Source organism: Nicrophorus vespilloides, unplaced genomic scaffold (assembly GCF_001412225.1).
Source record: "Nicrophorus vespilloides isolate i.1.1-1 unplaced genomic scaffold, Nicve_v1.0, whole genome shotgun sequence".
Classification (NCBI taxonomy): Eukaryota; Metazoa; Arthropoda; class Insecta; order Coleoptera; family Silphidae; genus Nicrophorus; species Nicrophorus vespilloides.
In genome coordinates this window covers 103,197-118,582 of record NW_017099545.1, presented here as the reverse complement: position 1 = coordinate 118,582, position 15,386 = coordinate 103,197, and the positions used below count along the sequence as shown (strand labels likewise).

Here is a 15,386-nt window from a genome sequence, read left to right as displayed (position 1 = left end):
TGAAAAATTCTCAGCATTTTCAAAGTTTGATTTATATTGAATTACATGAATATTTTCTGTAATATCTAAACTATTTTTTATTGTGAAAAATTCTTTGAATTTCATGCTAAATATTTTCATTACTGCAAATTTTCAATATATTTGAAGTATAATTTTTCAGAATAAATACTTAGAAATTGAGATAGTTTTGTTTCTTGAAAAATTCTCTGCATTTTTAATATTTGATTTATAATGAATTACATAAAAATTTTCAGTAATATCTAAACTATATTTTATTGTGAAAAATTCTTTGAATTTCATGCTAAATATTTTCATTACTGCAAATTTTCAATATATTTGAAGTATAATTTTTCAGAATAAATACTTTTAAATTGAGATAGTTTTGTTCTTTGAAAAATGTTCAGTATTTTCAAAGTTTGATTTATATTGAATTACATGAATATTTTCTGTAATATCTAAACTATATTTTATTGTGAAAAATTCTTTGAATTTCATATAATTTTGTTACTTTTAAATGAAATGAAATATTTTCAATTTATAATAAACAATATATTTTGTTGCTGCACTTAAAAAGAAAACTAGTGATTAGTATATAAAACGCAATAAATATTTTGTACTTTTTTTGTGTCTGTTTTTCTATATTTAGTAAAGTAAATGCGTTTGAAATCTGCAAATGGAAATGGAACAAATGCACCGTCCAATAATGTTGATGTCCGCGAGTAATCGTAACGTTTTTCATCTGCCCTTTTATAATCCGCCCCCCATCAAATGATTGTAAATAATTTCGCATCACTCGTTTTCCATTGAAAGCAGTGAATTTTGAAAATCACCTGTAAATCCTGTAATCTCTGCAATTAAATTAATGGACACATTTTATTAATGTTAACACATCATTATTTTGAAGCATTGAAGTTATTAATTCACTTCTTCGTCGCAGATGATGATGATGATGATTGAGATTTTGGACAATCTTTGGACGCGTAGCAGCAGACAACAAACCGTTGACAAAGCCGACCAAATTTAACATCCGAAGTTGCGAAACGGGGTGATTCCTCAAACTTTCCCCTAAAACCATTTTGCATAACAATCCTCAACTATTCCCATATAAATCGAGCGTTTCAACGAATTACACGACGCCTAAATTGCGGACGCCTCTATACATTTGTCGACTTCTCTTCAAGTACATACAACAAATACATTCTTGATTGTGATTATTCTTTTTCATAGCACTCTAAACTCTAGATTAGAAACTTCAACTTCGAATACTTTTACAAATATTCATTTCCCAATTCAAATTTCAAGTGAAATGATTATAATCAATCAAGTTTAAAAAAAAATCTATGTATTATTCAAATAAGTTAAATTAAACTCAAACATAGAATTTTTTTAAAAATATTTTACATTTTCAATGATTATTTTTGCAGTTAAACGTGGAATGTTTATAATCACTCAAGTTCTAAAAATAAACTTTCATATTCTAAATAACAAACTTTGAAAATTTTCACATTTTTAACGATCATTTTGGAAGTCAAACTTCAAGTGAAATGTTTGTAAACAATCGGGTTCTAAATATACGAGAATTATTCAAAAGTTTCAAATTTAACATCGAATATTTACTAAAAAAAAGAAATTTTAAAGTCATTTTATGAAATTAGAAAAAATATATGATTTGTGTTTAGTAAATGAAAATAAATAAGGAAATTTCAAAAGTTAAAGGATACTTCAAGAAATTATACTTTATAATAGTTTAATAAATTAGAGAAGCTTATGAAAACAAAACAATAAGAAACAGAAGTTGCTGAAAAAAACTGAAAATGCATTTATCTCAAAAACAAAAAGTAAAAAATAAACATATTATTAACACTTATTGACTAAATATTAAAATTAACGAAAAAAAAAACATTTTTTACTATATTATTGATTATAAAATATTTGCATTATATTTCAATAAACTTTACTATAAAAACTTTACTTGTAAAATTGTTTAAAACTAATAAGAATATATTTCAAACTGAAGTAATGACAATGCGGAATTTCTTTGTGGAATGTTCGAACTTTTTTTTATATGTTGTTGTTTGTTCAAGTTTAGATGTATTTGGCTTCGTGTACCTTTATAAATGTAATTATAATTGGAGGTGTTGAGAGATACGACGACTCGTTTGGAGATTACGTAAAGCGTAAAGGAATTGAGGAAGATGTAGCGCGTTGTAGCGTGATGGTAAAGAGGCGAGAACATCTGGCAGAAGAACTGCTGCGAAACCGCAGGACAAGTTATGCAATCGGGATAACGATAATTTAGTGCGTCCAGGTCGACAATGTGTACTTTATTCTCGGATGGGACGGCATCTGCGGAAAATAGCCGAGTCTCAGGTAGCGAAACGTCTTAAATAGCTCGCGCTACGAAAATACCGCAAACCGTCTTTATTTTTAGACGCGCCACGTCCACAGAGTAATTTATACTCTTTGCAACACACGGTTGTAGCAGTAGCCGTAACCTACCTAGTTCTCTTTCTTTCTCCCAAAAAAAAAAACGCATTTTCGATGATCCATACGGATTTATCGTGGTACATATTTTATTTTCTCTTTGAGGAAACAGAAACATTCAAATCTCTACGTTTCTGACGCAACCAAGAAATACGACGACAGCAGGAATGAAAATAATCCAATAATTTGTTATTTTTATTTTGTTTCTACGGATGGATGTATCGTAAAGCACTGCTATTTCTGAACTACTCATTTATTTACAATTTTCCGGCGCGAAAGCCGCAAACAAATTATGATTTATCCTATGGATTTGTATATATCTCAATACATTCATATATATAAGTAATTTTGTGTGAGTGTGCACATATCTCGGTTATTTTTAGAGACACACTTCAGGTATTTCGGATTTAATTGGTTTCGAAAACAACTTTACTTTTAGACCGTGCGCCAAACAGAAAAACACAATCTCCGAACAACAACTTCCAAACTAATGGAAAACATGATCAACTTTCAAAACAATATTCAAAAAACAAAGTGTCTTTTTGTAATATTTAATTATATTATTACAACTCTTCGATCTTGGATTAAAAATTACATTTTTTTGCTGAAAGCAACTAGAAAATACACATATAATATTGTATGTCTAAAAATTAACGATTCTACAATCTTCCTGAAATTACTTATTTAATTGTAAACTTTTTTTAAATCTGGTAGAAGATTGATTGTAGTTCTAATTCTAAGAAACAATAACAGTTGAGGGATTTATGCGATGAAGAGTAAATATTTACGAAGGATTAGTTGCATATAAGAAAAGTAACTATTTCGGGAAGTTCCAAAAACTATTTCCAGGTCTATTTCGAAACCTGATGCAACTCAATGCCTCGACTCATTTCCCAAACAATAATAACAGCCAGAAATCAATAACACTTGGCAAATATTTATAGAGAGAGGGCGAAACAGAGATGAAATAAATAGAATAAGAAATAATGACCGGAGTAACGCATAAACACTTTATGGGCTCGTATAAAACTGAGATCGAATCCCGAGGTGCGCCTTTTCCATTCCAACCCAAAAAGCACAAACATACGCCTATTTTAACGACTTTAGTCGACTTTTAATGTCCGAAATGAAAAAAAAAATAAGCAATACACAAAACGTGTTTGTATTTCGTAAAGTAATAATAATAATAAAAATCTTTTATTTTTCCTGGTAACCGAGTTTTAAAACTGTAAAAAGAAATAAACATAGTGAAAAAGTTTGGTTTGCAAATTATGCACTTGGTTAAATTAGTTCGTTAAACGGAATTCGTCATTTGTGAATGTGCTCCGACGACGCACATAATTCTTAGCGGCTCTCCGTTATGAGTTTCCAAACAAATTTCCTTCGACGGTGGAGGGATTTGCATAAAATGCAAATAGCGCGTAAGAACTGTGCAGCGACGCTTGTATCAACACCGCAAACATTCAGACTCCTTCTCCACCTTACTACATCCTTCGAAGTCGACGTCTCCGGAAATTTCCCATTATCTGCTCTCTCTCTCGCTCTCTCACGTTTCTCATCTATTCTCGTCTGATATTTGCCCCAAAGTGAAATAATTAATGACTATGTCACATCATCTGCATGTGCACACATTCGGATGAGCACCGAGGAACAAGAAAAAGACCGCCTTATTGTCGGATCTCGTTACAAGCTTCAATGGAAATTTGATACTTTGTATATGCATAAGACATAATTATACACACTTCTTTTGTCATCGTCTCCCTAACGGCTTACGCTTTTCTATTTATCATCACATTCATTTTATATAATAAATCATTTATTCTATCTCTATGCATATTAAAAATAAACAATTTACCAAAATCAACGTTTCATAAAATTGTGTATTTTTATTTTACAAATGATTTATTTCTAGTTTTCTCACGATTATTTTACAATAAAACATTTAGTTTATGAAAACATGAAAAACAATCGATATTCAATTTCAAACATCATTTATTTCCATAATATCGTAAAAACAGGCATGAATTGTATCAATAAAAAAGTAACAATTTTTATAATATCAAATATATTCAATTCTAGGAATTGAATTCTCTATAGTTTCAGCTTTGATTTGCAAATGTTTATTTAAATATATCATATTTCATTCAGAAGATATAAAAGTAAATTAAAGGTGTTAATTTTTTTTACTACTTCTAAATTTTAATAAATTACCAATCATAATATGTTAATTAAAATGCCTTTAATTTCTAAATAATTACAATATTTTATAATTAAGAAAATCTTGTGTTTTTTTTTCTTACCTGAAATGTGGTTTGTGATTTGAATTTATTGGTAGTATTAGTTTAATTGAGTTTTTTTTGGAAGAATAAACTAAACGTTCTACAGTTTACTTGAAAAATCAGGAGGGAAAATCGCATTAGTTTCGTTTGGAATAATGCCGGAGGTCTGTTTGTCGAATGAGCGTTTTCCTCTACTTTATTTTCGGTTCGGACCTAATCGAAGGGATCTGAAACAAAAATATAAAAAGGGTTTTTCTGAGGTCCGCGTTTCTCTTCCTGCTCGCTTCATCTTATCCACCGCTCCCTTGTTTCCTCCTCGTGCTGCTTCTGTGGAAAAGAAGAATGGTCTGAAGGAGAGGCGAGGAGTGTGTTTTAGGGGAATGGACAGAAGAGGAATCACGGATGGGAAATTGCAAGTAGAGCAAGTAAATTGAGTGATCCGGATTTTTACTGTAAACGCATCAGCATTCCGGGCCAGGGACCGGACACCGCAGACTTTAAAGGGTTGTTCAACCCTCGAAAAACCCTCCACCCTTCCAGACAAGCTACACATTATTGAACATGCACGTCCGCGCCAGCCAAACCGGACGAAAGGAATACCAAAAAAAAAAAACGAGAGAGAAATGTAGGAAAGCGCAGACACATTGGGATTGAAAGGGTTGAAGCGAACGAAAAAAAAGGGACGGTACAATGAAATTAAATAAACGAATACGAAAAAAAAATCGAGTAATCGTGGCTGGTGCAATTAACGCGCTAAAGTTAATTGGTTCTTGTTGCATAATACCCGTAGCGAGTGCATTTGACGCGCTGAATCCCGCACGTGTACTACAATTATTACTATCAATACTAATCAATGGGCGATATGGTTGTTACTTCGTAACTACGCACTCAGCAGACCTTCCAATCTCCTGCTGCTATTTGCATAATTGCCATCAACACGACTCGCTTAATTGGCCGCAGGGAGAACTGATTGCACAATCCTGAAAAAGAGATCCTTCTTCAAACTAAATTCATCACTAATCTAAGCTTCCATAACAATTTAGCCACTTTAAGCAATTCTCAGTAATAGGCAAAGCGTCCATAACAACCATTAAGCGGTCTTAGCAACTGTCATAACAACCATAAAGAATCCATAGCAACTGTCATAACAATAAAAGAGCGTCCTTAGCAACTGTAATAACAAACAAAGAATATTCTCGCAAAGCGTCCATAACAACCATTAAGCGTCCTTAGCAACTGTCATAACAACCATTAAGCGTCCTTAGCAACTGTCATAACAATAAAAGAGCGTCTTCAGTAACTGTAATAACAAACAAAGAATATTCTCAGTAATAGACATAGCGTCTATAACAACCATTAAGCGTCCTTAGCAACTGTCATAACAACCATTAAGCGTCCTTAGCAACTGTCATAACAACCATAAAGCGTCCTTAGCAACTGTCATAACAACCACAAAGCATCCATAGCAACTGTCATAACAATAAAAGAGCGTCTTTAGCAACTGTAATAACAAACAAAGAATATTCTCAGTAATAGACAAAGCGTCCATAACAACCATTAAACGTCCTTAGCAACTGTCATAACAACCATAAAGCATCCATAGCAACTGTCATAACAATAAAAGATCGTCTTCAGCAACTGTAATAACAAACAAAGAATATTCTCAGTATTAGGCAAAGCGCCCATAACAACCATTAAGTGTCCTTAGCAACTGTCATAACAACCATAAAGAATCCATAGCAACTGTCATAACAATAAAAGAGCGTCCTTAGCAACTGTAATAACAAACAAAGAATATTCTCAGTAATAGACAAAGCGTCCATAACAACCATTAAGCGTCCTTAGCAACTGTCATAACAATAAAAGAGCGTTCTTAGCAACTGCAATAATAAACAAAGAACATTCTCAGCAATAGTCATATATAATTGACGCGTTTTTAGTCATATGCAAAATGAAACTTTAACCCTTTCGAAACTATTGAGACATATAGAGACAATTAATGGTTAATGATACTTATATGTGCCTCACACCCTCGATGTATTTTTGCACCATTTTCTAATATAAAAACATAAAAATAATAAAAATATGTCGCAGAGGGTTAACTAATAATTACATAATAACTATTGGTTTTCCGCATATGAATTGCATAATTGGAAGTTTGTCCTGTCTCTATAACAATTATTACAATTTGTCGGTGGAAATTTAATTGAATTCTGGTTGGGGGAGGGTACGAATCGTGCCATTACCTAAATTAACGCAAATTCCCCGCAGAAAACAACTGCAAATTTTATTCGCAACGGCTTTGTGCTCGGGCGCATCCGCACCGCACTTCATTTATTCATCCACCGAAAACCAACAGCCCACCGAAATCCTCACTCCTTCCCTCTCCCCAAAAAAAACCTACCACCCTCAACCCATCATCATAATTACACGTGCATCGCTATGATTTCCGCGACTCTTAATTCAATTTTTCCTTCTGTTCTACACTTCACATTGAATAATTGAAGCTTCAAACGATGTTTGAAATGCACTAACAAAAAAAAATGCATGTGCATCGCTCTTAGTCGAATGATTGCTTTGTGGGTTTGGAATGAAGGCAATTAACTATTATATAAATTAACTTTGACATTGCGGTAAAGTAAATTATTTCGCTTTTAATGCAAAAACATCTTCCTTCGTCTTTCACATGACGAAACGTCATTTAATTACCTCGAGTTTATTACCATGACAATAATCATTACTAACAGTAATTTTATCATCAACAACTACCCAAAAAAAAATGCAACGCGCATGAAGCCAGCTCGTAAAGTTCTCTTTTTAATCGTAAAGAACGAGGATTAGTTTTTAATTTAAATATTAAAAATTCGTACATCCCGTTTATAACTCAAACATTCCAGTTTTATTATACTTTATTCAACATAATTTTAGCTTTAATTTACATATTTATATTTATAATCGAGTTTCAAGAAAATTTAGAAAAACTTAATAAATTTGTATTCTTTTTGAACAATTTTTATTGGTATTTTTTTTAGTTTAAATAATATATTAATATATAATTAATTAACAAATAATATACATAATTTATTCGTTAAAATTTCAGTTTAGATTTGAATATTTATTTGCTTCAGGAGATATGAGGAAATATTTAAAAGCATTGCTTTACATAATTAGGTAATTCATTTAACCCCATCTATCGTTATTAGGTGATAGCATAAACCATTCAATATACATAATTTATTCGCTTCAGTTTCAGCTTAGATTTGCATATTTATATGTTGAGAATAAACGCATTTTGGAAATATCTGAAGGCTTCTGCAAAATTATGCAATTCAATTAAGCCAAGTTTAAACACATTATCAAGTATAATTAGTTAATAGCACAAACCGTAATTTTAGCTTAGATTTGCATATTTATATAGTGAATTTTCGTTAGAAAAGAAAGTAAATTATATGAATTTTGATAAAAATATTGTTTATGAATGAGATTCTACTATATTTGAAAATTGTAAATTTAGTTGAATAAATTTTGGTTAAATTAATCATTATTAATTACTTAACATCAAGTTTTATAGTTCATGGAATTTAGTTTTTTTTTCTGGAAAATTTCATAAATTATGAAAATAAATAGTAATTATTGTGATTAAAATGTATTTGTTTTGCTTTTAGAAAAATTGTTTGTTAAGTTTGTGAAAAATATTGGTGGATTGGTAAAAGGAGCAATCAATTACTTAAAGTATGATTCTGATAGGAGCACTTTGCTAAATTAAGAAATATGAGAGCAATTAAAGAAGTGAATTGAAAGTAGAATTGAATGGAAGTGAAGAATGATGAAAGAGATGCGGTTATTATTAATGCAGAATGCACGCAGTTTGGAGGATTCCGAGGGTTCAGTTCTCTCATCCCTTTTAATGATAAACTGCTGTTGCCGCTATTTGCTCGGATCGAAATGAATTTGTGATATTGTAACCTACGGTTCTACACCCCCAGCAATGTATAATATCTATACATCCACTGCACATATCTGTATCTGCTATACATACATATTCGCGTAAACTCTGGGGAAATGTATTCAACATTCGCGTCGAATATGTTATGTATGTGTATTTGCCGCACTCGACTGTGTAACTATTCCTTGAGGACTACTTAAACCTCTCTCTCTCACTTGCTCTCATCCCTCATCCCATCTCTCTATCTCACCATTTTCGCAATTCAAAGCTCAAATGCGGCTGTGCCGGTGCAATTAATACAACTATTTAAAACCCTGAATCCCTTTTCCACTCTTTCGTCCACATCTTCTGTCTACTTTTGAGCTCAGCTCAGGTTTTCCCCGTTGCATCCCAAGGAAGTCCGGGTTTTGCAGCGCTCCAGAGAGATTTTAATTCGGTTTTATAGCTCTAACAGGGAATCCAATAGAAATTTTATTAATTTCGAAATTGAATACAGTCGTCGTAAGAACTTATTAGATTGAATCCCCAAAGACAAATTAATTCTAACAGCTTGAATAAAAAAAACTCTTACACACACTTAATTTTGTTAAATAAGTTTTACATAATTTTGCCTACAATTGCTAAAACTATTTTCTTAGATTGTCTTATAAAAAACTGATATAATAAAAATGTTAGTGGAACAAATTTAAGACTATATATTGAAATATATAATTAATAGAAATGTATTTACAATTTCAGAAATAATGTGTACTTTTCTTCTCATTTTCTAACGTTTTTTTGTAACTTTTTATATTTGAAAACCTATTTGTTAATTAGACTTTTCGCTACGTATTGAATTGTTGTTTTTGTAAAATATTCAGAGAATTCGTTGGAGAGGAAGAAGTAAAATGAACGAGGAAATGAAAGTGTTAAGGAATTTATCTAGCCTTGATTTAAATCCGGAAAACTTCTGGAAATGCAACATTTATAGGGTCGGATAATTAGGAGAGCTTGTATTTACCTCGGCCAACCCCATTAAGAATTAAGCTCGGTAAACAGAGGATCACAGAGAGAGAGAGAGAGTAAATGAAGTAAAGAGGAGAGATGGATGAGGTTTTAGAGCGAAAGAGTTTTCCAACTTTATTAAATCGTTGTTCATGGGATCCGTTTGATTTGAAACTCTCCCCTCTTCAGTTTCCGGTGTCGCGTTTCCTTTTTTCTCCTTTATTATGATTCCATTTCCGCTTTCCTCTCTCTTGGTTCAACGTTGGAAGATTTTTTTTCTGTTCCCTCTATGTTTTACGTTCGAGGATCTCGGGACGATTTCATTATTGAAATATTGCCAATGAACTGAGATTGGTGGAATGAATTTAAATTACCGGAGGACATAAAGCGCATCCCATAAACGGGCGTATTAAAACTGATAATGCTTTCGGCGCTGCTTCAACCCTGTCCTCTCTCTCTCTCTCTTTTTTTGGGGGGTTTTGGGGTTGGTACAGACGCCCGAGGCCATCGATAATAAATTGCACCCCTCCACACTAAAGGGATATCCTTTATTATTATTACATCGGCTTCATCCCCGTGCACGAAGCATTATTACCTTTACAGAGAGAAAAAAAAACCTGTACTAGGATTACGTCTCTTTTACCATATAGATTTTTCCGCTTCACGTAATCATCGTTTCCTTCTATTATTATATCATTTTTTCTCCCTTCCTTTCTCTTCAGCTAAGGCTTCCTGCAAATTTATTGTTATTTAAAGAAATGTAAATGTAATTTTCGACCGGGTCGAACTTTAAACGCTTATTGGGGTGGGCGAAAGTCGCAAAACGGCGACGACGTTAAGCGAAGCAATTTCGGCGAGAAAGCCTCTTTGGGCCCAAACTCACCGAATTTACGGTCGCCGCATCAATTTTAATCCGGTGCAAATTTCACCCTCACCTTTATACACACACACACATGTCGTTTCATTTTAATGCCGCCCCCTGCGATCCATTCAACGTTGGATCTTGTGTTCTGCCATAATTAATTTCTTACGAGGAATAATGAAGATTGAATAAAATGCGGAAATTTCTTCTCGCAACAAAGAATCTTTTTTTTTTAGTGAGAAGGATGGGTGGTGTAGGGTGCAGGAGGGTTTGTGGGTGGCTAATAATCCGAGGCGCGCGATGAATGAATGGACCGCAGCCTTCTTCCTTTTTTTTTTGTTTCACTATCATTAATTTTTGTTTTAACCATAATTACCGGCATTAACAATTCGGGGAGGCCGCTCATTAAAGGAAAGGGTTTCTCATCATCAATCTCGAGATTACCTAAACCTCTTTTCCCCAACTCTCACATAAATTCCTTTCTTAAAGCGAATTAAAGTTTACTTAAAAAATTATGTAATTTTTAACTACATCCAACCTGCATTTCTTAAAATATTTCATTAACATTTCAACTTTAAAATATTTGATAAAAATATGTAAGTTTATTTTTATTTTCTTTTGATTTGTACAGTTTTTATTAGTATTTAAATTTAAAACTATGTTCATTTATTCAATTTTCAATTTATTCATTAAGAATATTTAAAACTTAAATGTAATGGAAATAGAATTTCAATACTAAATGTACTTTAAGTGTTTTCTGTTATTAATAAATACAATATTTGGATTTTGATATTGTAGGTCAAATGAAATTATTATGTTTTATATAAAAATATAATAAATTTGGGGTAAATCTTATAGTTCTAAAATTTAGAGGTGAAATGAAATGAAAAGTTTCATTATATTTTCATGTTTGTCCATAATTGGTTTGTGAGTCGTAAGTCCGGATGTTTCAAGAAATGTAAATGTAATTTGAAAGGAATTTGGCGGAGGCGTTTTCTGCGTAAAGACCAGCAAGCAATTCCGTTAAGCATCCGCAATTCTGTCCTCCTCGAAGGAGAAAAGGAATGGGAAACAGGGGGTGAAGGGATGGTTTTGGCCCATCGTGCATCCCGAGCGAAATTGATGATTTAGACCCAAGGACTTTTGCATATATATTATGGTATTCTGATAAGCCGGGCAATTAGAATGCAAGATAATCCTTTGGCTTGTCTAGCGAAAGCGCATATCGGAGATCCCCAGGTAACAAGACAAATCCCCGCGTGATCCTGAGGCGGCTGCAGCCACGAAATGCCGCCGCCGCTTCTCTCTGTTTCTCCTCTGCCTTCATATCATTCAATCAAGAAATGTAGCAGGAAATATGGGACGGTTTGTCGTTGTTTCTCTCTCTATCTCTCCTTGCATATATCTGCTTCTCTCGCTTGTACATACGTATTACAGTGTGTGTGCGGCGCGGAATTAGGTTTTCGCAGTCTGGTCTAGTCGTGCGAGAGGGAGGACGAAGAAAGTAGGGATGGAAATCCTGGAATTGGTATTATATCTTCGTCTCTCTTCCTCCCTCGTACTCTCCAGCCAAAGACAGAGAGAATATAATGAATCCGGCTCGCAACATTTGACTTTTAAAGCATCCCCGAAATTCCGCCGTCTTTTCTTTCCTTTTTTTTTTTCTTCCTTCCATCCATCCATCCGGCCTACTTAAGGGGTGCAAATTGCAGCTTCATTCCAAATTTATTATATCAATATTTCCTAATGTTTCTTCGGCTCTCATTTGCATCGCCGCCAGAAGCTTGGAAGACGGCGACAACGAAGGGGAAGAAGGAACTTTTTTCTTCTTTTGCATTATTATTATTCTTCCTCGGAAAATTAAAATTTCTGATTACCTCGCAATAATTGTTCCATTATCCTAATTAATCTCTTCCGCCCATACATTTTCCATTCAACAACTGCAATATTCAGTTGTTCTAGTACCAATCAGTACAAATATACAAAACAATTGCTGTATTAGAAAACAAGAAATATGATCCAAATTTTAACATTAGAAAGCTTTAAATTGTGAAATAATCAAGGACAAAAGGTGATGGAAAAGTCAAATTAATATAGAATTATAATTGTCCTTTGTGTTCGTCACGATTTTCGCTTAGGAAAGCATTGTTGAAGATGAGGATTCTTCAATTTCTTGCAGCAAATCGAGCAAATTTCCATCGATTCATACGTACAAATCGATCGCTGCTTCGGTCCAATTGTGATGCAGGTCATCATTGAATGCCCTTTCACAATGGGCGAAAAATTGCGATAAATGATTTACGACCGCTGCAGAAACCTACAAACATATATATATGGTGAAAAAAAAAAGAGCAAATAAGAGAGAGAGAGAGAGATAGAAAAATAAAAAAGTATATATCACGAAGAGGAAAATATATATAAATCGCATGCTTTTATTCTTCGGATTGTCCAATAAAACAGAAAAAAATCCATGCAGAAAGCATACATCATATTTTATGTTTGTTATCCTCTCTCTCTCTTTCTAACATACATAAATTCTATTTCCTTTTCTTTTTTTTTTGGTCGGTCCCTGTGGGCCTTTTCGTGGAACCTTTCTGCACACAAATAATAATGAACACGAGCGGCAATCCTCCGAAGCGTCGGGACGGGAGGACAAGGAGGACAAAATAAACGATTGCACACGTTTGTGCGGATGACGGAAATATAAAAATAAATATAAATTTTTGCTAGCATGTGATGAAAATAGATAAAAAAAAAGAAATGATTGTATGACCTGACGAGAAGTTTGAATATTCCGCGTGCAGATTCATACCGAGTTATATAACTTTGTTAATTTTGAGGATTTGAATCGCCGCTAAACGTTCAGTTTAGTTCAGTTCAGTTCATAGTGCTGGTTTATTGTCGAAGTTGTAGAATTATTATGTCATTGATTATTACAACAAAAAATATACATTTATTTTGAAAGATTTAATCTAAACTTTATCTTTCTCTAAAAATCATCAAATTAAGACATTTATTTATACATGCTGAATGAATTAAGTTTTCAAAAAACTTTATGAAAGTTTGTTTAAGTTTTGATTAATTTAAATTTTATTTAATATAATTGAAATTTTGAATACAATGAAATTTTGCTTTTTTAAAAAAAATGTATTGGATTTGATTTTTGTATGGGAATGAAACTGAATGATGTAGTCTACGTAATACAATAATAATTTTGGATGTGGATTGGAATTTGAACTGGTTTACTACATAGATTTTTTTAATGTGGAAATTTTTGTACGAAAATGTGTCTTTCTCTCTGGTCGCACGTGTTTCCACCTGATTGTTACATTTATTGCGCAGCAATTTTTGCTTGTATTTTTTTGTCTGCGCTCTTCGGTTTTCGCCGCCGCTAAAAATCGTTGGAATTTCATTTGGCTTTCGTTTCCTTCCCATTAGGCCGAGCCGAAAATGGGATTGCGCTGGGCGCTTAATAGCGCAATACAGCTTTTTCCCGTCCTTCCCTCCCCCAACAGTTTTAACGACGACAGTCACGCTCGAATTTAATTATGTCCTCCTCCTACACCACTTGTTCCTCCTCCTCCTCCGCCCTACTATATGTGCATATTTAATGCCGAAACAGTCGAAGACGACTTTACATAATGACACACTCCCACTCGATTCACTGTTCTATTTTTACTCTTCACTTTATCCACTGCACCGAATGAAATACGACAATAAAAGAGAAAAAACGTAGCTTTTAGTAATTGTTAGGAATAAAAAGTGCTTCAAGTTACAATTGTTTAGCATTCATAGATCCATCTAGAAATATTATTGTGTTAAAAGTAAAATTAGTAATTATAAATTTTATAATTAAATTTTTAATTATTTAATTATTATGCATGCATTTTTATAAAAAATATACAATCTTGTCAAAATATTTTGTAGAAAAAATGTATAGAAATTGTTCAAAAAATTGGTTTGCTTATAAAAAAATTGTTCTCTTTGAAGATGTTGATGATAAATGAAGGAAGATGCAATTAAAAGTGAAGGTAGTTGAAAAGAAATACAAACTTGTGAAAATATTTTGTAGAAAAAATGTATAGAAATTGTTCAAAAAATTGTTTTGCTTATAAAAAGAACTGTTCTCTTTGAAGATGTTGAAGATAAATGAAGGAAGATGCAATTAAAAGTGAAGGTAGTTGAAAAGAATAAAAAAGGAGGTGAAAAAACAAAGGGTTGTGTTTGGAAATGTTTAAAATTAAACGAGAAGCAAATTGAATGGGAATCAAATTACGAAAGAAAACGATCCGCTTCTGAGGGGTGAGAAAATGACGGATGAGGGTGGATGCAAGGAGCGCTTTTAATTATTCCCAGCGTTTGATAAATCGGGTAGAGGCGCCGGGTAAATAACAGCCGCAGGAGGGATGAAAAAGCGTGAGAAATGATAAGTTTCCGGGGCATGTGTTGCGCACGTACAATGGATGCGGATCTGCAATTTTCCGGATACATCTTTTTCAATATGTTTTTTTTTTTCAATATTTTTGTATACTTTTTTTTTACTTGTTGTTCAAGAATTCATCGTTTATAATTTTGTTGCAGACAAGCGTCCAAGATGAAGATGAGCAAAGTTGGTAACCAGACGAACTCGCAGGACCCGCAGGCAGTCAACTCGCGCGTCTTCGTTGGTAACTTAAACACATTCCAATGCTCCAAAACGGATGTCGAGAGGATGTTTCAGAGATACGGACGTCTTGCTGGTAATTACACAATGTTTCTCTTTACAAAAATTTATGTTTAGTTAATTTTTAAATCAAAATCTATAAATCTAGACAACATTATGTAAATCTTT

General features: G+C 33.0%; 1 protein-coding gene across 3 annotated transcripts in view; it reads left to right on the top strand.

Moving 5' to 3' along the window:
* The window catches only part of LOC108564707, a gene marked incomplete at its 3' end in the record, with an annotated part of 148,317 nt that overhangs the window by 37,917 nt on the left and 95,014 nt on the right, over nucleotides 1–15,386 (top strand). For all 3 annotated transcript variants that reach the window (XM_017923804.1, XM_017923806.1, XM_017923805.1), the window contains 1 exon segment: nucleotides 15,137–15,294. In XM_017923804.1, coding sequence (XP_017779293.1) covers nucleotides 15,137–15,294 — 158 coding nt within the window.